General features: G+C 35.5%; 1 protein-coding gene across 2 annotated transcripts; it reads left to right on the top strand.

Moving 5' to 3' along the window:
• Nucleotides 1–1,440: 1,440 nt before the first annotated feature.
• On the top strand, nt 1,441–26,341 carry LOC117321862. Of its 2 annotated transcripts, none has more exons than XM_033876459.1 (2): nt 1,441–2,358; nt 23,652–26,341. In XM_033876459.1, exon 2 carries the CDS (start codon nt 23,918–23,920, stop codon nt 25,319–25,321), a length of 1,404 nt encoding a protein of 467 aa, XP_033732350.1. In that variant the 5' UTR covers nt 1,441–2,358; nt 23,652–23,917; the 3' UTR covers nt 25,322–26,341. The 2 variants fall into 2 exon arrangements, with proteins under 2 accessions (XP_033732350.1, XP_033732351.1); XM_033876460.1 differs by lacking the exon at nt 1,441–2,358 and adding an exon at nt 10,716–10,829.
• Nucleotides 26,342–26,826: the final 485 nt, after the last annotated feature.

The raw sequence follows: 26,826 nt of genomic DNA, 5'->3' as shown, positions 1-26,826 counted from the left end.
CAGTTATAACTTATATAACATATAGCGATAAGTATGATAACCAGTTATAACTTATATAACATATAGCGATAAGTATGATAACCAGTTATAACTAGTATAACATATGATAACCAGTTTTAACTAGTATAACATATGATAACCAGTTATAACTTATATAACATATAGCGATAAGTATGATAACCAGTTTTAACTAGTATAACATATGATAACCAGTTTTAACTAGTATAACATATGATAACCAATTTTAACTAGAATAACATATGATAACCAGTTATAACTAGTATAACATATGATAACCAGTTATAACTAGTATAACATATGATAACCAGTTATAACTAGTATAACATATGATAACCAGTTATAATTAGTATAACATATGATAACCAGTTTTAACAAGTATAACATATGATAACCAGTTATAATTAATATAACATATGATAACCAATTTTAACTAGTATAACATATGATAACCAGTTATAACTAGTATAACATATGATAACCAGTTATAACTAGTATAACAGATGATAACCAGTTATAACTAGTATAACATAGTATGATAACCAGTTATAACTAGTATAACATATGATAACCAGTTTTAACTAGTATAACATACGATAACCAATTATAACTAGTATAACATATGATAACCAATTATAACTAGTATAACGTATGATAACCAGTTTTAACTAGTATAACGTATGATAACCAGTTATAACTAGTATAACATATGATAACCAGTTATAACTAGTATAACATATAGCGACAGATATGATAACCAGTTATAACTAGTATAACGTATGATAACCAGTTATAACTAGTATAACATATGATAACCAGTTATAACTAGTATAACATATGATAACCAGTTTTAACTAGTATAACGTATGATAACCAGTTATAACTAGTATAACATATGATAACCAGTTATAACTAGTATAACATATGATAACCAGTTATAACTAGTATAACATATGATAACCAGTTATAACTAGTATAACATAGTATGATAATCAGTTATAACTAGTATAACATAGTATAATAACCAGTTATAACTAGTATAACATATGATAACCAGTTATAACTAGTATAACATATAGCGACAGATATGATAACCAGTTATAACTGATATAATATAACTTTTTCTTTTGAAATTTATTTGCTTGTTCAGGAGAAAACACATTGCACTCACCCCACTCACAGTTCCTCACAGACTTACATTATGATTATTCAGGGATTTTGAACAATATTAGCATACTATCAAATAAATAAAGTATAAAGATTTTTAATCTAGATATATGTCACTAAAATTTGCATGTAATCTCCATCTTTGATGAAAAGCTAATATTTTTGCATTACATTTAGATATATATATATATATTTCACTATTATAATAGTTTTTAATTAATTTCTTAACACTTTCTATGTATAACATATCACCTATCACAGGCCGTCAAAAATACATATATGATACATCCAACATAAAAGGAACCCATTATGATGGGTGAAACACTATAATATTATATTCACAAGTGATTGTTAATACAGTAATCGTTATTGAATAGGTACAGTGTTTAATATATAGCACATACACAAATGTACACTGATCAGCTATCAGGGTCGGAGTATAATATTAGTATTATAGCTAATGATAACCAGAATACATCAAATTAAGAACATCAACTGTTTTGGTATCAAAATCGTATATATTACGGTACACACTGTTTAAACTGTTTAATATTCCTGCTGGCCATAGTTTCCCTTGCAATGCCTAATGCAATATTTATATATTCATCCATTTTTCCAATAGTGTCAAATTCATTGATGTGGGGGGCACTGAGCCGACTAACGGTAAATGGTAATACCTACAGTTCCTTTGTATTCCAGTCAAGCTTCTCATGTACAGGTAGATAGGCATACACAGATTGATATTCAGACGGTTAGCTAGTTATATCAGTGCTATACAGCATGTGTAGGTGTTTTGAACGGTAGTTTGTCCTCTCGCACATGCTGTTTGGGTAAGGTATTGTATTATATTACGATACGTAGCCAATATAAACGACTGGACGGATTTAAAAGCATCAACACCGGCCTCCTCTGGAAATTCTATTTTTAATAAATCCTCTTTTTCATAAGCATTGAATTTTATAAGAAGTCAAGTCTTTGGATACCTGCTGATAACTTAGTTGGGTTTACGCCTTTACATCCCGATAGTGCTTATTTGTTTTGTCTACGATAACGACTGGAGATTTAGGTTAGTAGGCGATATAGACTATGACAACTCGGTGATTTAAATGCCTTCAGCCAACACTAATTGGACAATAAAGAAGTGCATTGGAGAACTTCTAACAGTTGGGCCAGGTAAGATAACTTCATTTATTATCAATGATGAATTGAATCCCTAATATCATCATCATGTTTTACCAACGTGAATACTATTTCATTTACTTTCGATATTGTCTGGTACTTAAAATTTAAATATACAGACATGTATAACAACGCGACTATTTTGTGTTGTATTAGAAATGGTATTTAGATTTTTACTTTACAATATTGTACACAAAATACCAGCATCTAATGGTTTATACTTGCGTCCGCTGTTGTTTCACACACTTAATCAATTGTTTTGTTGATGTACCTGTATGTGTGCCCATTGTAGGTTCAGCGATCTAATCAATTCTCCATACATACATTATCCGCGTTGTTTTAGGCGCACAGTCAATTATTTAATAATATGTACATATATCCAATGTCTTTGCACACACCTGGTAAATTATTTTATACTTGTGTCCGCCGTTTTGTATAAACAACTAATCGTTTGTTTTATGCATGAGTCCACGGTCTTTAAAACGGGACAAATAAACAACGTATAAACTATGAAAATCTGTTCGATCCACGAATGAAATATAACCTGAATTCCTCTCCACACCACAAGCGTATTTACTTTATTGACACATCAATTGCAGAATTACAGTACATGTCCCCTATTGTTTAATAATACACTCATCATAATCCAATACGTACATTTTGTATTACGGCCATCATTCTATTTATTTACATTTATCATGTTACTTATACATATAAGTATTTGTTTATTTGAGAAGAGAAAGTAATATAGGCTCTTTATCCTTATCATCACTGACGAGTCCCAGTAGGACGAAACATCTATATGATGTCCCTAACATCACTGACGAGTCCCAGTAGGACGAAACATCTATATGATGTCCCTAACATCACTGACGAGTCCCAGTAGGACGAAACATCTATATGATGTCCTTAACATCACTGACGAGTCCCAGTAGGACGAAACAGTTATATGATGTCCCTAACATAACTGACGAGTCCCAGTAGGATGAAACATCTATATGATGTCCTTAACATCACTGACGAGTCCCAGTAGGACGAAACAGTTATATGATGTCCCTAACATCACTGACGAGTCCCAGTAGGACGAAACATCTATTTGATGTCCTAACATCACTGACGAGTCCCAGTAGGACGAAACATCTATATGATGTCCTAACATCACTGACGAGGCTTAGGAGGACATAACAGCTATATGATGTCCCTAACATAACTGACGAGTCCTATTAGGACGAAACATCTATATGATGTCCTTATCATCACTGACGAGTCCCAGTAGGACGAAACAGTTATACGATGTCCCTAACATAACTGACGAGTCCCAGTGGAACGAAACATCTATATGATGTCCTTATCATCACTGACGAGTCCCAGTAGGACGAAACAGTTATACGATGTCCCTAACATAACTGACGAGTCCCAGTGAAACGAAACATCTATATGATGTCCTAACATCACTGACGAGTCCCAGTAGGACACAACAGCTATATGATGTCCTTATTATCACTGACGAGTCCCAGTAGGACACAACAGCTATATGATGTCCCTAACATAACTGACGAGTCCCAGTGGAACGAAACATCTATATGATGTCCTAACATCACTGACGAGTCCCAGTAGGACACAACAGCTATATGATGTCCTAACATCACTGACGAGTCCCATTAGGACAAAACATCTATATGATGTCCTTATTATCACTGACGAGTCCCAGTAGGACACAACAGCTATATGATGTCCCTAACATCACTGACGAGTCCCATTAGGACGAAACATCTATATGATGTCATTATCATCACTGACGAGTCCCAGTAGGACGAAACAGCTATATGGTGTCCCTAACATCACTGACGAGTCCCAGTAGGACGAAACATCTATATGATGTCCCTAACATCACTGACGAGTCACAGTAGGACGAAACATCTATAAGAAGTAGCTTGATTTATTTCAGCTCTACTGTAGATATGGATTTGTAATGAAAGGTGTGAATATCTTTTGTGTCTTTTGTCTGATCTGTTGAGACGACTCCTCTCATTTGAAAGTTCCTCGTCTCCGCTTATATCTATTTTCCATGCCTATATGCTCATATACATGCACATCGGCTTCTTTTTTTTTGGCAAATATTACTTTTAAGATTGATATTATCGTTTATTTAAAACAGCAAATGTCTTTAGAGAAACGGAATTATTGATAACGTGTTGACTATGATATTATCTGGGTCTCGTCACTCAGACACAGCAAAAAGCTTGTTAACGTGCCAACACGACCGTGCCAGACACCGGGTATCGGCTTAACCTGGAACTACCAAACTTATAGAAGTTACAGAACCGCGTACGTGTCATCAACCGGGCCAAAGGACATTATAAAAGCTTTCAGTATAAACGCTCAATAACGCTATATTTCTCATTGGAATGTATTCATGAAATTCAAAATAAATTCTGAAAAGCAACTATTTTTTCAGCCTTGAGGAAAATAACTTTTGCGTAAAGGGAACAAAAATGAAATGCAGTTATATTATGCACACATAATGGTAATCTATGTCTGCCTGATATGTCGGTCCCGGGTCTTCGTAGGTATACATTTAAATAGAGGTATGTCATTAATTGTCTTACCGTTATAGATAATGACAATACCATGCGCTTATCATTGCCAAAGAGTTAGTAAACGATACCATTATATCTACATTAATGTACTCCTTCCCGAAGACACAATCTATTGTTAAATTATAAATAGTCTTTAACCTGTGACACCGGGATAACACGTGGAATCGTCAGGTCACAGTACCCGAAATCAAATTATGGCGAGTTTTCAGTGGTTTATGGCATCTATCTTAATATTTCACTACGAAGGCAGAAGCATTCTGAATACCCCGATATATCTATATATTTAGAACACGTGAACTCATCAAGTCACCGTACACAAGATCGAATATTCGCCGCGTGTTTTCAGTATTTAATGACATATGTTTTAACATTTGACAACAGATGTAGGGGAAATCTGGATATTCCGTGATAGTTCGATTTAAATGTAACCATGATTAATCAATATATTAACCGTTTACATGCCTGTCAACTGACGTCTGACTCTATTTACAGGTACTCCTTATAACACCCGCCAGTCAGTGGTAGATAAGAACTTTGTCAGATAAGCCAAATGTCAGCTCGGTCGCCTAAACACGTGATATATTAAACACTCGCAACATGTTACATTACCAATCGGGGCCCTCGAGTTGACTTACCGCATGTGTTCCTACGTAGGAAAAAAGGTCCGTCATGATTGGGTCTGATTTTGTAAACTGATGATTTTAGTGTTCTGTACCTTTTTATTTGGGTTCCAATTCGGTACTTTTTATTTGGGTTCAAATTCGGTATAGTTTCGTTCGGGTTCCAATTCGGTACCTTTTTGTTTGGGTTCCAATTCGGTACCTTTTTGTTCGGGTTCCAATTCGGTACCTTTTTGTTTGGGTTCATATTCGATACCTTTTAATTCGGGTCCCTATTAGGTACATTTTTGTTCGGGTCCCTATTAGGTACATTTTTGTTCGGGTCCCTATTCACTACGTTTATGTCTGTATATCCATGTTGTATTATATATGTGCCTCTGTGTTGTATTTACTTCGTTTACACTTAAAAATCGATATGATGAAATTGAGATTTTGTTTGAATTCATCAATTTCTGAATAAACGTTGCTTTATGCATATTTTATAACATATTGGTAAAGAGGTAATTCTATACTTTAAACCAAATAATAATATATGTAATATTGGAGGCCAACTGGATTTAATTCATTATTGGTACGAGATAACTGGTTATTGATTAACATATATACTTACCGTCGTTTTGCATTCTCTAACTAGAATAAGAAATATCGGGACACAGTTTAAAGTTGTCATCAATCTATACTCATACCAGACAAAGAAAATCAATCACGAACATTTCGTGATGCATTCGGGCGTATGCAATAAAAATGAAAATGTACAAGGATGCTCCAAATCGTTTATTTTCCATTTCTAGATAGTAACATCTCTGCTTTCCCTTCCTTCGGGGTTTACATGTCCATGTTGATTCAATATTAAATGACGCGTTCCCACTATTACGATACACATAAAAATGTCGACTACTGACGGAGAAAATAACACATTGTATCGAGTGTTATAGTTTAATGAAGGTAACGGGGGAAATGCGGTATGATGTCAAACGTGTTCGGATGCTTGTTGATATGCCTTCTGGTTCCGTTGTCAGCACCCTAGTTATCATTTTAAGAATTAGACTTAACCCGATTTAACCTAGATTTGCATGGCGGGTGTCGCCGTGACCTAAATTTGTATGGCGGGTGTCGGCGGTGAACCAGAAGACGGAACACATATTAAGAGTCTCCATGCAAATCTGTTTTTTGTTCAATTTTTGCACTCGTTCTATTGATTCAGAGTTAGTTATGGTTTCGTCGTTATGTTGGTAATTTTGTTATCATTTTGCTGAACGTTAAGGTAAAAATGAGACTAAAACCTAAAAGCGTTCTCTAAGTGGTCGGCCGATTAGCATTAATCAAAATGAGTTGAAAAATGTTTCCCATTAATATCATCACTATTCTTCAATTGCTTGATTTATTTTTATGAGAACTACACTAATAAATGCCGTCACAATATACCATAAGTACCTTAGTATTGCTACGTGGGGCCGTAACTGACAAAATGTGGAATACAAGATATAGTTAACCGACACCTTTAAGGCTACTCAAGTGCCATGTATATATGACTTAAGAAGTTATGACCATGAAGTGACTATATTAAAAGAATTTTTTTCAATATAAACAGGATCTGTATCAAATATCACTGTAAAAATCTTAATGTTTATTCTTACCGAGTCAAACTTACCGGATTTACTTTTCTCCTCGTCTGTTTGTCCTTAACACTCCCATTCAAACACCATAGGGGTATATAACGTCATAACGACCATATTTATGATAGATGATTTGACATGGACAAACATTGCCACCACACTAATGTCCGGGCGTGTGTCCTAACTGTCAAACATTACCCCCAGGCTCCCCGGGGAGAAACCAAAACGTCAGTACGTGTCAAGGGTATTTGTTCATTTTGTATGCATATAAATTGACCATTACTTGATCTGTTTTATATACCTTTGTAAATAGTTATGGTGCTTTAATGAACAGCTTTCTTCGTGTGTCATTGAAATGCTATACTATGGTATCCATGTGTTTGAATCTTAGACACCCTGGTCCAGTGTTTATTAAAAACCAACTAAATAAAGTCAGTCATCCACAAGGACCCTTATTGAAGTAAGTTGATATATATAAATATAGTATCAATATGTTTGCTTTATTTAAAACATCATATCCGTGTGGTAATGTAAAAACATCTAGAGTGGTAGTCATGGTGATATTCAGCGATAAATATCAAATTATTGTCTAAATGTAGCTTTATTTGTACTATACAATAGATTTCCATGAATAAAATGCATTCTCACAGATGAGTCTCGTTTTAATAGTGTCACCAATAACACAATCGTTTCATTTTATGTATATTCAAGCAGTGTATTAGGGGCTACTTGTCGATCTGATTCTAGATCGGGTTAACCTTATCAACCTGTTTATAGATCGGTGTCTATATCGGTTTAACCTTATCGAGATTTGTGATGCAAATTACAGGGATAATACGTCGCTACTTTAGTAATTCACATAACACTATGTTGAGAAATATAAATTATACGTTAATAAATGTATTACATAAAGTGCGGATGCACGTCAAATATTTGATTTTATTACATTTTTTACCTGTGAAATAGGAGAAATTATCAACTATAATCTAGTGATGATATTACTTTTGTTATAATTGGTTATCTCAGAACGCTTTGCACTCGTGAAAAATATCAAGATTCCGTCATATTCGTGAAATATATGTTATATTCAACGAGAAACCATTCGGGATCATGTTTTTAACATTTTACAACGCCTGGCACCTAATACACAACTTTCATTTTATATATATTATATTCTTTTATGTAAACTTTTGGATTTTTAAGAAAGATGACGCCGTTAAACTTGCCGTGAAATCTAGCTTTTATTGGATATTCGTATACAATTACAATGTAAAAATTTGAAAATAATCTCTATTAAGAAAAAAAATCCGAAGAAATTCGTGTGATTAAAATGCATAAATAATACATATAAAATAACATACTTCCATGAATGTTTAGTTTGACGTTTGTAACATTTGGTTGTTTAGAAGTTATGTGATGCTGTATTGCTGTTAAAGTGATACATGGTATGTCGTGGTGTCGAGAACAAAGACGTGCATAGATTAATATTTCTCGTTTGCTGTCGACATTATCTGAGTGAAATTAAATAATGTGATTTATTAGTTTGTCGATATTGAATTTCCTTCTCTAAACCTGTGGTCAGTGTTGACACAGAACTATAAGGTTTATCGGAAAGGGAACGGTAATATACCCGTATATGTTTCAGACGATTCTAGTTCAACCTTAATGATATCGAAAAAGTAATATTTTTATAGTAGAGTTGCATACATTTATAAAAAGAAATGTGTGTTGCTATCATGATATTTAAATTGTAATATTGATATATTTCACACAAAACGGTTGATGCGTTTACCTCAAAGTTCAATGATTCGTTCCTAAAAAATTGCAGATCAACGAACATAATGCTGTATGAAAATTCAAAGTGATAAATATTTACACAGATAAACATTGCATCAAGCATGCCTTTATGATGAATTTTCAATTTATATTTCACCTATTTAAATTGTTTAACCTTAGCTGTACACATGATCATATCGATCGGGCTAGCTGATAGTAAATATAATCAGTTATTAACTTCCTTATACACTTTTGATGAATACCTTTGACATAGGATCTCTGATAACAATACTTAATGCATAGTTATTTACATGATAAGACGGCATATGATCCAGGACACACACACACACCACACACACACACACACACACACACACACCCTATCCCCTTCCCAAGAAAACTAAATTTATTCTATCTCAAATTACACAGGTAAAATCTATGTATAATTGTATGTTAATTTATTGTTTTGGATATCTATCTACGATAGCAACAATAGGGTAAGTGAAATTATATATTAATACAAAACTTCCATATGGTTTAGTGAACACAATACATTATTACTTGATATTTTTGGGTTATAGGCTTCATGCATTCGAATGTTCATTGCATTACTGGAAATTAGCATGAACGTAGCATGGTAGCCGTTCGTGTTTTATTATGTTGTTTTTAATGGGTTGGGTAGGTGAGTAGGTTGATGGTGAAGATGATTAACAAGAAAATTCTAAACAGGATTGTCCCTTTGATTACACTTTGTAAGTACACTTTAGAATACACGACAATGCATTGTTTATTGTTACACAAAGGGAGATATGACATCAGTATACAATTAAGAATCTAACAAAAGATGGATTATCGGTGATACTTTTAATTCGTGGGTTACCTAGTACTCATACCATTGTCGATAAAACTATGGTGGTGTAGGTATGATTTAAATCACCATACGGCAGTAATATCATCATTCTAGTTCTTAACATGCCACGTAAAGATAGTTTTCAATTAATGTTTTGGTATTTTAACTGTGGAAATTCCATAGGTCTGTGACGTTAGACGATAAAAATGTACAAACACAGACCACACTAAGATAAAAGTCTACGGCTTCTGGTTCTTTTACATATTTCAATAAATGATATTTGTGTAAATGATTGGCGATATACTGTAAATTATATCATGGTTTGATGTTTGATGACAAATAAATAAATACTAGTTTACACTTAATTTAATAGGCCAGCAGGTGTCCTAATGGGTTTTTTAAATGGTTGTCAATTTATACACGGGAATACCATCTTTAGAATTGATGTGGTAAGAAGTTATTGCTCGTGCTGTCAGCAATATCATTTATTTTATAGCAATTTATGTAGTATATTCGATTACACCAAGCGGAACATTGAAAAAAAATCAACATAGAATATTGACGATTGAGAGTATTTTTTATTGATATTCCTTATCAAGAAATTTGTATTTACTCGAAAATATACTTATTTTTGGAGTTATTTGAAATGAATACGGCAATTTCCCATATATGACTTGAAAAGGAATGTATGATATCCATACTCGATTCATATTGGGTTACTTATTGAGGGTTTGTTCTTATCATATAATGTTATCAGCTTACATATTGCTAAACTTCCCGCTCTTGGGTAATTGCATTTAAAGGGACGGATTCACTTTGCGGTGTGACTGATTTAAATGACATACATGTATAATCAAATGTTACTGGTCTGCTATCTGTAACAGAGAACATGTATCTCACAGATTGATGTGCTCGTCTGTATTCATTATACATACGGGGTTGTTGTTTACCACGAATGAGGCCTTCTACTACCAAACCTTTTAACGCGATCCAGAATCTAACGGTAAGGAACGACACCTCTATTGTTATAATTTACTCATTGTTGTCATTTCCAATATTTTCAACAACAGCAATTCAGCCATCACTGGACTCAGTGGCCGCTTTATCCAGACTTTTTTGAAGGCAGATTATCGGCTTTAGTACAAATCTAGATCAAGACATCTTAATATATACAATCACTTTCTTTGAACAGAAGATGACTGGATTATAGAAGCTTTACGTATGTGTGTCGATCAATATAAAGTCTACCGGCGTTATAAAGTCAACGTGGGCCATGCGCATTATATGTCAGTATATTCCAGTAGGACACATCATAACGTGACTAGTAATATTGACATCACTTATACCTACAGATGTGGTACAATCGTTGAATATGACTGTAGACAGTTAACGTTGTATGACTGTAACTCTGGGTAGCTATAGGTAGTGTTTGAGTGTAACCCTGGGTAGCTATAGGTTGTGTTTGACGACTGTAACTATGGGTAGCTATAGGTAATGTATGACAGTAACTCTGGGTAGCTATAGGTAGTGTTTGACTGTAACTCTGGGTAGCTATAGGTAGTGTTTGACTGTAACCCTGGGTAGCTATAGGTAGTGTTTGAGTGTAACTCTGGGTAGTTATAGGTTGTGTTTGACGACTGTAACTATGGGTAGCTATAGGTAGTGTTTGACTGTAACTCTGGGTAGCTATAGGTAGTGTTTGACTGTAACCCTGGGTAGCTATAGGTAGTGTTTGAGTGTAACTCTGGGTAGTTATAGGTTGTGTTTGACGACTGTAACTATGGGTAGCTATAGGTAGTGTTTGACTGTAACTCTGGGTAGCTATAGGTAGTGTTTGACTGTAACTCTGGGTGGCTATAGGTATTGTTTGACTGTAACCCTGGGTAGCTATAGGTAGTGTATGACTGTAATCCTAGGTAGCTATAGGTAGTGTTTGACTGTAACCCTGGGTAGCTATATGTAGTGTTTGACTGTAACCCTAGGTAGTTATAGGTAGTGTATGACTGTAACCCTGGGTAGCTATGGGAAGTGTTTGACTGTAACCCTGGGTAGCTATAGGTAGTGTTTGACTGTAACCCTGGGTAGCTATATGTAGTGTTTGACTGTAACCCTAGGTAGTTATATGTAGTGTATGACTGTAACTCTGGGTAGCTATAGGTAGTGTTTGACTGTAACCCTAGGTAGCTATAGGTAGTGTTTGACTGTAACCCTGGGTAGCTATAGGTAGTGTTTGACTGTACCCCTGGGTAGCTATAGGTAATGTTTGACTGTAACCCTAGGTAGCTATAGGTGGTGTTTGACTGTAACCCTGGGTAGCTATAGGTAGTGTTTGACTGTAGCCCTGGGTAGCTATAGGTAATGTTTGACTGTAACTCTGGGTAGCTATAGGTAACGTATGACAGTAACTCTGGGTAGCTATAGGTAGTATTTGACTGTAACCCTGGGTAGCTATAGGTAGTGTTTGACTGTAACCCTAGGTAGCTATCGGTAGTGTTTGACTGTAACCCTGGGTAGCTATAGGTAGTGTTTGACTGTAACCCTAGGTAGCTATAGGTAATGTTTGACTGTAACCCTGGGTAGCTATAGGTAGTGTTTGACTGTAACCATAGGTAGCTATAGGTAGTGTTTGACTGTAACCCTGGGTAGCTATAGGTAGTGTTTGACTGTAACCCTGGGTAGCTATAGGTAATGTTTGACTGTGACCCTGGGTAGCTATAGGTAGTGTTTGACTTTAACCTTGGGTAGCTATTGGTAGTGTTTGACTGTAACCCTGGGTAGCTATAGGTAGTGTTTGACTGTAACCCTAGGTAACTATAGGTAGTGTTTGACTGTAACCCTAGGTAACTATAGGTAGTGTTTGACTGTAACCCTGGGTAGCTATAGGTAGTGTTTGACTGTAACCCTGGGTAGCTATAGGTAGCGTTTGACTGTAACCCTGGGTAGCTATAGGTAGTGTTTGACTGTAACCCTGGGTAGCTATAGGTAGTGTTTGACTGTAACCTTCGGTAGCTATACATACACATGCGCCACACGGATGCATGTCGCATGCACGGGAGGCCGTCCTTAAATGACCTTAGCTGTTCATAGGACGTTAAACAAAATAAACCAAACCAAACCAAACGGTAGCTATAGGTAGTGTTTGACTGTAACCTTGGGTAGCTGAAGGTAGTGTTTGACTGTAACTCTGGGTAGCTATAGGTAATGTATGACAGTAACTCTGGGTAGCTATAGGTAGTGTTTGACTGTAACCCTAGGTAGCTATAGGTAGTGTTTGACTGTAACCCTGGGTATCTATAGTTAATGTTTGACTGTAACCCTGGGTAGCTATAGGTAGTGTTTGACTGTAACCCTGGGTAGCTATAGGTAGTGTTTGACTGTAACCCTAGGTATCTATAGGTAGTGTTTGACTGTAACCATAGGTGGCTATAGGTAGTGTTTGACTGTAACCCTGGGTAGCTATAGGTAGTGTTTGACTGTAACCCTGGGTAGCTATAGTTAATGTTTGACTGTGACCCTGGGTAGCTATAGGTAGTGTTTGACTGTAACCATGGGTAGCTGAAGGTAGTGTTTGACTGTAACCCTGGGTAGCTATAGGTATTGTTTGACTGTAACCCTAGGTAGCGATAGGTAGTGTTTGACTGTAACCCTAGGGTAGCTATAGGTAGTGTTTGACTGTAACCCTGGGTAGCTATAGGTAGTGTTTGACTGTAACCTTCGGTAGCTATACATACGCATGCGCCACACGGATGCATGTCGCATGCACGGGAGGCCGTCCTTAAATGACCTTAGCTGTTCATAGGACGTTAAACAAAATAAACCAAACCAAACCAAACGGTAGCTATAGGTAGTGTTTGACTGTAACCCTGGGTAGCTATGGGAAGTGTTTGACTGTAACCCTGGGTAGCTATAGGTAGTGTATGACTGTAACCCTGGGTAGCTATAGGTAGTGTTTGAGTGTAACTCTGGGTAGCTATGGGAAGTGTTTGACTGTAACCCTGGGTAGCTATAGGTAGTGTTTGACTGTAACCCTAGGTAGCTATAGGTAGTGTTTGACTGTAACCCTAGGTAGTTATAGGTAGTGTTTGACTGTAACCCTGGGTAGCTATAGGTAGTGTTTGACTGTAACCCTAGGTAGCTATAGTCAGTGTTTGACTGTAACCCTGGGTAGCTATCGGTAGTGTTTGACTGTAACCCTGGGTAGCTATAGGTAGTGTTTGACTTTAACCTTAGGTAGCTATAGGTAGTGTTTGACTGTAACCTTAGGTAGCTATAGGTAGTGTTTGACTGTAACCCTAGGTAGCTATAGGTAATGTATGACAGTAACTCTGGGTAGCTATAGGTAGCGTTTGACTGTAACCTTAGGTAGCTATAGGTAGTGTTTGACTGTAACTCTGGGTAGCTATAGGTAGTGTTTGACTGTAACCCTAGGTAGCTATTGGTAGTGTTTGACTGTAACCCTGGGTAGCTATAGGTAGTGTATGACTGTAACCTTAGGTAGCTATAGGTAGTGTTTGACTGTAACCTTAGGTAGCTATAGGTAGTGTTTGACTGTAACTCTGGGTAGCTATAGGTAGTGTTTGACTGTAACCCTAGGTAGCTATTGGTAGTGTTTGACTGTAACCCTGGGTAGCTATAGGTAGTGTTTGACTGTAACCCTAGGTAACTATAGGTAGTGTTTGACTGTATCTTTGAGTACATTAAGAGGATAAGACTAAGTTAAGATTATTAGACTCCATTAAGATTATCAGACTAAATTAAGATTAAAAGACTACATTAAGATTAAGACTAATATCCTTTATTTACTTATCATAAACATTTTTGCAAGAACTAAAATCTCGCATTGTTTATTTCTAGTTGATTTTGGGTAAACATCATTAGGTAAATTATTAGCAAAATAAATATAACGATTGTAACGCCTTCAGCTGTATCAATCCTTAAATGACCAAAAGTGTTGATAGGAGGTTAGAACGTGCAAAACCTAACCTTTCGTTGTATAATGAGATGCAAATAAATACAAAGTAAGTGTACTCTACAACACACATTTAAAACTATTGATGTTGAACCAACGTAGACTCGCATTACTATCGATGAACTAGGTTTGGTTTACGATTGTTTAACGTTCTACCAACAGTTATGGCAATACAATAACAGGTTTTACGTACATACAGTAAGGTTTGTTACAAGAAGGTGATCGGCATACCGTATACGTTTTTATCATCAAAAGATGAAGATATACTTTTTGATTTCAAAATAATTCTGTCCTGGATATACCAGGAGTTTCATCCAGGGGTTACGTAACTTTCGCTCTCTTCACTACAGGGATATGTCATGGCTCAATCACTGCCATCTTGAGGATAAAAAAAGATTGATCCTTCGAAGTACATCAAACGAACCTCAAGGTCGCTATACCGTTAAATTCTTCAAATGAAATGCATCACCTTAGCAAGTAGTCTTTTTTCCTGTCACAAATCAAGTAGCTAGTCGTGGACTATCGATTTTGCCACGTATCCCAATGGTGCAGAACTCCTGGAATACCCGAGACACACACTGGGCCACTGTACGAGTTGTCTACCTTCTGATACTGCTGTGTATAACATTGACCCGTATTGACATCTCCAATGTTTGTAGTCAATCTAGGTTTTCTCTACAAACAAAATCTGAGCCTGTCATAAATGCTTTGTGTGCTTTCATAAATCAATCCCTAAATCAATTAACATTTTGAGCTACAATTTAAAAGAAATTATCATCTTGTCCATATATTTACTGATGTTGTACATTTCTGCGACTCTTTTTGGCTATCAAATTGAGGATGTGGTAAAATTCTGCAATGATTAAACGATGTGGTATATGGTTTACTGTTCCTCTTTAATGATATTTGTGTTAGGTTTGCCTTTTGTCTTCACGCTGAAAGTTATAGAATTTACAGTCGTATATATATATATATATATATATATATATATATATATATGTGAACACACTGTAATCATTTTCCTTATTCTTTTAGCGATACGGTTAATATTGTTATAAGCTTTATTTCATTTATACAAATTTATATGTGAACATAACACATTAAATTATTTTTCCGTATTTGAACCGGATTTAGAAACAAGGTTTAAAACTGATGTAAATCCGTCTCACACAGAGGGAATCCGGAGGTCAGGTTACAGAAAATATGTATTTTGCCAATGTTAGCTCTCTATGTTCCCCACAGATGTCAAGTGTAAATATGTTTACACATGAGTTATGGAGTGGGCGACATTTAGTCTAGTGAGCATCGGAAAGCAAACGTTTGGCTCTGCTATGTGAAATTCCTTTTCCAATTAAGCATTTGTATTTATATCTGACAGTGCACTCTTTTGTCTGGGGAACAAGTTTAAGAAAAGTTAAGCAATGTATCAGTTTAGTTTATAATTGAGACATTTATATCAATCAACTTCAATCAATATGTATTCCATTTTACAGTGTTCAATTTATATCTAACTAAATCGTTATTCCTACGGTCAAAGAGCAAAATGTTAAGCTTGAAACTATGTTGCACATGTTTAACAATGTTAAAAGAGAAGTAGAAATGATAATATAACGGGTTGTTCGAGGAAACGTTCTCCAAGATGTTGACTGATAAAATTAGCATTAGTGCATACAACATCTAAAAGCGAATTAGAAGCCCCAGTATGAAAAATTGATAATTCTACAAGTTATTATAAGCTGAAGTAAGCATATCGAGAAATGAGAGGACTGATGTTCAACTGATAATTTAATTGTTAAAGTCACCTGTTAGTACATTTATAAATATACTTTGATATATATCATAATATATCTCATGTGTTGAACGCTAATTTGATAGATTATGTGATGTGATGTGAGAACACATGATAACGACGAAATTTGAAACTCAATAAAAATTGCAATGTGAGCATTTTTCCGTATCAACGAATAACAAGGTAACTCAAAAGCTCGCCTTCTTTTAGCAGATAGGTGCACTTTAACACCAACATAAAATAGTGTATCGTCTATGTTGTACCTTTTTAAAGGGTCAGATTATCATAAAATTCACGTTTTTGCCAATAATCCATTATTCATTAGTTGACAACTTTCCATTAGTATGTTAACCTCTATAATGAACAAAACTTTATAAAAAAAAAGGGGGATACAATTTTCATTTACTTTTTTCTCTACTCAATATGTAAAAAAATAAGTCTTTTAACAGAAACTTTTAGTCGATACCTTTCCAGTCATGTTTGTGAAAGATAAGTTTATTATGCAAAATAAGTATTTCAAACGAAATACAGAAGAAGTCAACAAAGAATGATATCTAAATACCCCCAGTAGCCCATAAGGCGATGAATAGTGTTTTACTTGAGCGTTCACATGTAAAATAGATCAATGATCTCATTAATAGGTAGTATGACGTTTATTCACTGACCAAAACCAACATATATTTTTAAAATGCACTGACCTATGCTAAGGGCTAAATCAATGCATTCATGGAAAATATAGTTATAATTGGTGTGTACCTTCTATAGCGCTACCAATGTACCTCACAAGTAATTAACCTCCCTTTTGTACCTACAGACAGGTATCCTCCTTAGATAATAGGCAATCGTTTGTAGGAGTTCTGTGTAGCATCTTAAATCCAAATTCACTGTACCCAGAGATTTATTATGATAATACTATAAACTGTTTTATGGAAGTATTCTTAGTCATGCATGCTGAATCTGACCTAGAGAGAGTGGTCAATAATATCTATTCAAATAACTATTTTTTCTCGAATATGGACAGATTTCGCTTTAATTATTTCAAAGGTGTCTATCGTTATATAGATTTAAAGCGGCCCGACCATGACATGTAAAGAAAATCTACAGTATGTTTAAAACTGTAAAATATATTAAATAAAAAGTAAAAATACATTTCAAAACGATGGTTCAGACAGAGAACTTTAAATGCAAATATTCATTGAAATCAAGCGATACTCAGGTGCATGTAGTTATTATCCTTCTTGTGAGTACTTTTATCTACTGGCCGAAGTTTGGACAGGAACACATCATTTGTTTATTTGATGGTGCTTAACGGTTCAGCAACCATTCCACTAGCAAGGGGCCATTTATAGTTATACAACTTGATATATCTCAACAAGCTAACGTAATATAAACTAGTACATTGTATTGTCACTGTGGCAACAAATCTTTTAAAGTTTCAAATCCTACGATACGAACCAATTTCATGTTACAATATCCCAAACCTGTCTCTAAAATAAGCATCATCGATCCCGATATTTGTTTCTCAGTCTTGCGTCCTTTAAATAAATGGCAAAAAAATCCTATACTTATCCATTTGAAATACACAATTGTATATATTTGCCGTTATTTATAACACGAATCAAGTTGACATGATCTATATAACAATCAGAATTAATTTTGAACAATCGTGGTATGACATTCCTTGTCAATTACAAAACTCAATAAAGGCTACTTTTGAAATCCAGTTCTGAAGTAAGTATACAATTTAAGCTGTAAATGATATACTTAATTTTATCTTGTCAAGAAGAAGCGCATTTTCGTGTTATAAATACCCTTCCTCTAGACAAGATTTAATATATCCCTTCAGTACTGTCGAAATGACAACCACTGCAGTTTTATTGTTTCTTCAGATAGCTTAAGGTGCGGTCAGGTGTGAAATTGTAGTATTCTTTTGTGTCGTTTTATGCAGTTAGCATTTAAATTTGAACCACAAATAACTAAAACCGGTTATTTATCGAGACTGTACACAAAGTAAACAAAAGTATTAATTTCATCCATGAAGATTTTATTGAATACACAAATCAATCGAGTATTGGGCAAAAGGTAAAAATCTATGAAAGGAGGGGGAATTCGGGATAAGCTTTTCCCAAAGTCATTTGGTCGTAGTGTAGCAAGTTTAATACATCCATGGAAATATCAGCTTAAATCATAGACCAAGAAAAAAAACTATATTCAAAAAGCATTATATTTAAAAGCAGGTGAAGTATACTACCGGAAGTAAAATTACTGTGAATCACTTATATTTCGCCAGGGATATATTTTCGTGTTAATATACGAGGAGAGTTGATCGCGAATTGAAATCCCTCGCAATTATAACAGTTTCCAAGGCTACTAAGCTTTCGCTTACCGATATAGGAGTCTTGTGGAATCCGTGACTCCAATAGTAAAGCGTTCGCGAAATCATATGTTCGCAAATATGTCTGAAGAAGTAAGTTTGCAAAATAAAGTACTCGCGAAATCTAAATGATTTACAGTAATATATGATGACTCAATACGAGAACTTCAGGCTCGGTGATTTACGATTCTGGTTAAGCAGTATAAGCAATATTATCCACCGTATATATTTGTCTGACTTTATTTATGATGTGGATATAAAGTGGTGTATTATATAGAAGCTACTATCAATACCTCCAATAGGGATCTTAAAATTTGCATACTTTGTATCATTTCATCAACTTCACACTTTTGTCGTCTATTAGGTGTGCACTTTTAGTTCTATACATCAGCGGACATGGAAATGAGTATAGGAGTAGTGTACCGACGGACACTCTGTAGTGAACAGTCGTGTGAATACAAAACTAAAATTCGTCTGGAGGCTAGTTATAGCATATTGATACTAGCTAATGAACTGTACTTCTACAGTAGATACCACCCATTTGAATTCTCAAGGTACTAGTCATGTTTGGGGCAAATGAAGGAGAACTATTTCAAGAAAAAATGATATAGCTACATACAGAAATACAAACAGAAAGCAAAAAGCATGCAAACATACACAAAAAGCAATAAAGTTAAAGGGCTGCTTTGTTTTAACGGAGAGTTATTATGAGCTAAATCCATTGCTGAAGGTACCGGATGATGCGAACATTGATATCATTGGCACATATCTCTTTACCATATAGCAAAGATTCTAAATTTCTGTCCATATCAATCTTCTCAACAGATCGTTAAAAAATCACAAGTTGGTTGTAAATAATAATTTGTTGATTACAGCTTTTACATTTAAGATAAATTGGAAGCATCTCTACAACGAAAAATATACAGGAGGTTTTCACTCTGCGTAACGCCTACATTTTTAAAACATTGCCTATTATCTAGAAAAACAGAAGAGGGAGTCAATTATCCAGACCAGTCTACAGTTGTAGGGAGGATTGTAAAACCTAATAACTGTTAATGTAGTTTTACTTCATGAATCACGCTTGCTTGTATTGACGAATTAATAGATAGAGGTTGGTAAATGCAATCTGGTGTTCGATTCCGTTACGTTTGATATGTTTGACTTAATTTTCTTATATTCTCCCTCTCAGACTGTCTCATGGCTAGTTCCCTTACACCATATAAAGACGTGATATTAACATAGGACGATTTTGAACTGCCTCACGTTGTGCTTTCTTTGACTTTAAAAACTCCAACTCTGAACATTTCCCTCAATGTCAAATGCATTTTCTAAAATTGCCATCATAAAGATTTTAAGAATTATATCCTAAACAAAGTCACTCTATTTAACTCGAATTCCTACATTCTTACGATGTTTCTCCTTCAAAGACTGAGTGTAGATGAAAGAGGTATATATCGCTTTAGTCAGTTGAAGAATATCTATCTTTGTTTTCCTTTTATTAAGACAAAACACCTTAAATCTAGAGTGAAATAAATAGCAATGCCTTACACAGTACAAAGTTACAGCATTTGTAAAATTTGTCTTTATCTCTCTGTTAGCTGATCGGATACTACTTCGTGTGTTGTCAGTTCTAGGAGTGTATCAGTTTCGCTGCCATCAAGATGAGTTATCCTTCACAATATCATTTAGTAAATTAGCCTTGTCTTAATTGGAGGTACCTAGAATGTCTTACTCTGGATCTACCAGTGAAGGATCTTGTTAAGAAGATTTCATAAGGCCCTTAACAAGACTTTATAACGTTTCATTTCGTAAGAGAAATATTTTCCATGATAACACCATTTACCTTTTCATTAACATTTAAACGGGCATTCCTTCATGAAATTTACTTTTTTTTATTACTTTCTTCTATTTTTTGATGTTATATTGTTACTTAGTTTTCCTTTCTACCCAGAGAATCAAATGTAACCACGCCTGCATGAAACAGTTTTCAAACACATAGATTTTTATTGACCTTAACACCGTTATGTTGTGTTGTTATTTCCTTCCTAACAGAGCCCCTCCATCCTCTCCCCCACCACGCCAGTGTGTGTTCCCAGTAAACAGGTACTAAAAAGAGTATATACATAGGTATATAGAAACGTAAGCCGCTGGTATACTTTAGAGAGTGGCATACATGGCATGGAACGTATCATACGCCGAATTGATTCCTAAAGAAAGTTGATAATCTGCTCTCTATAAATGAAGTTGTTAACGTCACACGGAGATGTGAGAAGATTTATATATAGACATACTGCCAACAGTGATATTTTCTAGATTGATGAATTTACATGGCACAAACGGCCACGGGTCTTTCTAATCGTACATAAATCTCGCAATACGAAATTTGTTGATTTGTAAGAATATCATTCCGAGACAAAGGTTAAAATGACATCAATCCAAATATCGGCCGAAATGCATTACTTCAAACTTCAAAATCGTTATAAATAATTAACTTGTTTGTGATTACAAGCCAAATCATAAACAAACTCTTCATTGATCCAAACATTGTAATAATTATATGCACCGTAGGTTTGGAGAGCATTGGATTAAGCTATACATGGACAAGCTGTGTTTGAATGGGTGCTGTCATGGGACGACTATTGTGGAATCCCTGTAAAGTCCGCGGTTCTCCTACAGAAGGGAGAACATATTTGATCTGCTGCCATGTTGCGCTTACTTTGCCCTCTGTCATATTTTTTGTCTATACTTTTTGTGATGAATTTTTGGCACGTCTGTTTTACCTGTTGACAAGAAAAGGTTACTCGGCGGAGTACCGTGTGCAAATAGGTCCAATTCACAGAACTTGGACAGTCGCCGTCATCAAAATATACATTGATTATTGTGATAACGTAAAACCGAAACGTTTTGGAAAATATATTAACCAACTTTATGTTGTGTGTGTGTAGAAGGACCATACGCAGAATAATAAAAATGTAGAACCTTAGTGGATTATTAAACTTTTATAAATTTCTTTGTGTATAATTTTGAGTCTTCCCCTGACAAAATCATTAAATATAAAGGCTCTATAAAAATATACATGTATTGTGTATACTAATTAAGTTTCATGTCAGAAAATTCCCCGGCGAACCTTTAAATATCCGGATTATTTCGTTCGAGCTTGTAAAATGGCGGTATCTCTGAATCGGTGAAAGAATCAGTGAAACGTCACATCGATGTATTAAAGCCGGGAGAAGAAGCTTCAGAATTATACCGATTCATATCCCTATGAATGCCATGTAAAGTATAACAGCATGAATGTACGTGATGCTGTGACCGTTTGTACTCGAACTTCCCGCGTTAGGGCTACATCTTACATGGATATAGGTAAAAAGCTGAATCATACAGGCTGGATTGTGTGTCATAGTTTCCCTACTTCGCTTTATATTGTCATTAATGAATGCCGCCTGGCAAAGATTGATAGTACTAAAACATGTATTAACATCGGGATTTCAATGGAAAAGAACCAAATCTCACAAATATTTACTTTGTTTATAAAACTATCTGTGTGGAGCTAACAAAGCTTCTTTTCTCCAATTTCTTGTGAATATAAATCTTGCCAAAACTTGTAGATTTACATCAACAAGGTGACAAGGTCATGTCGCTATTACAGTTAAACACCAGGTCGTAAATCTGGAGGGAAAACTTAAAGGAATTTTTCATACACAATAAATGGCGCTCTTCATTTGTTTACCGAGTTAAAATGTTTACATGCTTCAGAAGGTATTTGACCTTACTCTAAAAAATATCTTTTTCTTATAAAATCTGATCACATACAGCAAATAATTCAATCACATATAGAGTGAAATGTGTGTGTGTGTAGCGGATTACAAAGCAAACACTCTGAACACGCAAGATGTAGAATTTAAAAAAATAGCACCATACATATTTTCATTTTATTTTGTAACAAATAATTACCCGTTCTAGACACCAGGAAGGATACATCATGAGTTTAGCTATTATCGCGAGTCCCGATCGAATTACGTGGGCTCTTTCTTGGCTATGGAAACAGGCCGTGTATTCTTATCACATATGTCTGTGTGAGCTACATGTGTTGACGAATTTGTTTGCTTTATGCTAATAAACAAGTGTTTGGTGTACAGAAAATACCTCCTATAAAACGTTTAACGAAATGTTCAGAAAAGACGAATAAGTGGAGAATAAAATCAATATAAATCCAATACGTTTCATTGATTTACACGAATGTGAGGCTAAAAGATCCGAAATACGGATGAAATGTCAACGAAATTTACAGGAAATTGATTAGTCATTTATCAACAGTTCAAAAAAAATGTCATCATGGTGTATCGTATTGACATATTCAGGTTGTGTTTGTTGATATGCAGACACCTGGAAGTAATATTTGTGTCATTGTTTGTTTGTCAATTAGTCACGATTGCTGATAGCTACAGGTATGGAAACTTGTGAATACATTTGGGTTGTATACAGAAGCACGACTTGAGACGAAGATAAATAATATATACATACAAACATGGGTTCAGCTCCCAACATACGTATTTGCCTGAACTTTACAAGCGTCTTGCTGAGTTTGATCCGTCTGATGTTTAACTACATGAGAACTGATAAAAAGTCGATGCACTATAACAATATATGGTATCAATCATTTAATATTTAATATTTTTTATCTTTATTACAGATTTCATTCGTCTTACGTCATGGAAAGAAGAAATTTTGGAGAAATCTACATAAAATAAGAGACTGGCGTGTTTCAACCAGACTGGAATTGATTTCCCAGGATTCCAACAGAATAAAAACGTCGTCAGAAATAGCAATCAGTGCTTGTTATTTCTAATGACGCATATTGATGGAGTGGTGCGCGTGCACCAATTCTATATTGATATTTACACGTGATTTGGCGATTATTTTTAATTGAATATAATCAAAGATATTAAGCAAGTCAAAATGAGTGGATACTTTCTCAAAACATACCGTTCACAAGAAGTCGCACGTGAGCGTAATAAGCGCGAGGACAGGAAATTAAATTTGAACTTAAGTGGTAAAAATGGACCGGAAGCCGTATACCGATTAAATATGGACAAGGTGAATCATGAGCAGCGCGTTATTGCACGAGAACTTGGCCGGATACGAACGATGGGCCCGGCACGAGCGACAGGGGACCTTCAGACACTCACTAAGGAGCAAAGTATGGCAGAACGCCAATTAGAGAAAATCCGACAGGGCATACATAAGCCCACTAATAAAACATTATTGACGCCAGATAAAAAATTCCATCACCCTGTATTCAATTTTACAGATATTCCAGTGCACGAAACAAACACAAATGTAGGTGCGAATGAGATGAAAAAAATGAAAGAAAGTACGAACTCTATCGCGGATTTAAAAGGTCTGTCTTTAGATAGATCTGACAGAGAAGTAGATGGGTTTATGATCATCAAATATCTCGGAGACTTGCACAACAACACACAGATATACGCTAGAACCCCTCCACCCAGTGAAAGAGGTGCTAAATCCCCGGTGTATCGCTCCCCGGCCAATCAGATCGATATCGATACACCGCGTTTAGCTTTTAAACGACTGACGGAGATGGGCAAAATTGACTCCGATCAAGCGGAACGATTCTATTCAGAGACAACACCACAAGACCCAGAAAAGGCGGCTATTAACACAGCGAATACCACTGGTGCTCGATCAGGGGAAGCGAAAGGGGGCGTTTCCAAAGACAGAACGACAAAAGTACCAAGAGAACACAAACAGAGGGCGGTAAAGCACCAGAAAGAACATATCAGCACCTACACGTCGTCACTTATAGTGCCAGAAACAACTCTCAGGAGTGAATCGCAGTCAAATTTATCACAGAAAAACGAACTCTTAGATTTGGCGACAGCCGCGAACGTTGATATGGCAAGCGTTAAGAAGAATGTAACTAAGAGATTGTCCAAGGACAACATTAGTAGCAAAGGGTCAGCGTTATCAGACCCCGGTTCTAACAGGAAACCTAACAGCCGTAAAGGGACAACATCGGCAGATCCAGAGGTACAGTCCGGCACGCAACAGAGCTATGTCGCCAACAACGACATGTCTGCATCATCAGTCAAATCAGAAACGGATGATGCGCCTCGGCCGCGACAAGAACGGCGCATGTCCAAACAGCAGGTGGATGAAATGCTCCGTAAGCCTGTTTTGGACCCGGATATGTACAACGTAGACGGTTCCCTTAAGACAATGTTTACGCTTCCAAGTTTTGACAAATCCTGGGAAGAGGCACAAAAGGCCCGTTATATACGTCCGAAGGAAAAACTCGAACGAGACCGTGAGCTTACCACAAAGGAAATTTTCTCTCCTTAATTAGTGCGGTTATATATTTATTGATTTTTCTTATCCACGACGACAATTGGATGTAGATACTGTCATTCTGGATGCGTGTATGCATATTTGTGCCAAGGAGTTAGAAGGCACGTGCGTACGTACCCGCACGTATGTCATGTGATATCCCTGGACCAGGGACGTGTTCTCTATTGAAAATTTTAAAACAAGAACACTTGGGTGAAACAATTATGAACGAAAATGAAATCGACGTGGATGTTTTAAATTATTGACCACTATACCACATATCCTAGAATGGCTTGACGCACGTGCGAATGTTCTGGTCAGTTTACAATCGTTAATATTTCTTTGCGTGTTGCGTGTGAACCTAATACGGTACATTTTAATTAACTAATAAGTTCATTTGTGTCTGAACAATGTTTCATTGATAAAGATTTTTTTCTTGAATCACGCGATTTTGTTGAAATTATATACGATGTGTGATTTTAAACTGCGATACATATCGAAACATTCTGTAATAAATCGCTCATTTATAAAATGTTTCCTCGCAAACCTTGTTTATGTAAATATACGGCCTACAAAGTTGTAATTTATATTTCAAATAGTCGTTTTAAATTAAATCAACAATGAGTAGAGACTGTTTGAAAGACTTGTTCACCTTGCCAATTTCAGTAATGTCTATTTACAACAATATCGCTTTGTATTAATACAAACATGCCTGGATGTTATCTTTCATGTATATAAAGTTGAATTTCTGTATGTTTACCAACAAACACATTTTGTAATACTGTACTGCGGAAGCCTTTGTTAGCGATGTCAATTTTCTGTCGGGAAGTCAATCGTCGATATATACAATGTATACATGTATGTTTCGTGAATAGCTATTTTTTATTTGCCCTAGGCTGGCTCTGTATATATGCGCTAAGGGTCTCATAAGTCTTAAATCTCGAACAAATATTGTTATTTATTAGCATTCTTTGCTAGAGTGTGTTGTTTACATGATTAACTTTTTATAGTAATAAACATTCATTCGCATCTAAACTTGTTCTTGTCTCGGACAACACGACAAACTATGTACATGTGTAGCGTGCGAAGTATCTTGATTTCGGCACCATCTCTATTGAGACAGTTGGTCCTCTTCAAGAATATTTCAATGGTGCGTATCCCAGCGTAGATTTATTCTAATATTCTCTGTCTGGAATTAAATGACACACACTACAGTTGATAAAGACTGGGCTTACACTTGTTGTTTCAAAAATGATGGGTATATCTCTTATTTGTTAATGCAAAGGTACATGTAGGCCTGTATATACTATTTACCTTGTAACATTCGCGGGTGATTGAATTACTCAATAATCGTGGTTATTAAAGAGAAAACGATACTTGTGATCTCCGTGAAGTTATTATCTTATTAATCGATAATTTATAGGTCTAAATGTATTGTCTTCAAGTAACGTAATGACCAACTTTCAACATTATCTCACAAGCCTTATGCTGGGTGATTTAGATATAGCTTCGCGACATTT

This window comes from Pecten maximus, chromosome 2 (genome assembly GCF_902652985.1).
Source record: "Pecten maximus chromosome 2, xPecMax1.1, whole genome shotgun sequence".
NCBI lineage: Eukaryota > Metazoa > Mollusca > Bivalvia > Pectinida > Pectinidae > Pecten > Pecten maximus.
The sequence above is the reverse complement of the archived record's forward strand: the minus strand, read 5'-3'. Positions and strand labels throughout refer to the sequence as shown.

Bases quoted from the DNA above. Each gene is read 5' to 3' on its own strand.
- LOC117321862 (XM_033876459.1), top strand. From the start codon at position 23,918: ATGAGTGGATACTTTCTCAAAACATACCGTTCACAAGAAGTCGCACGT.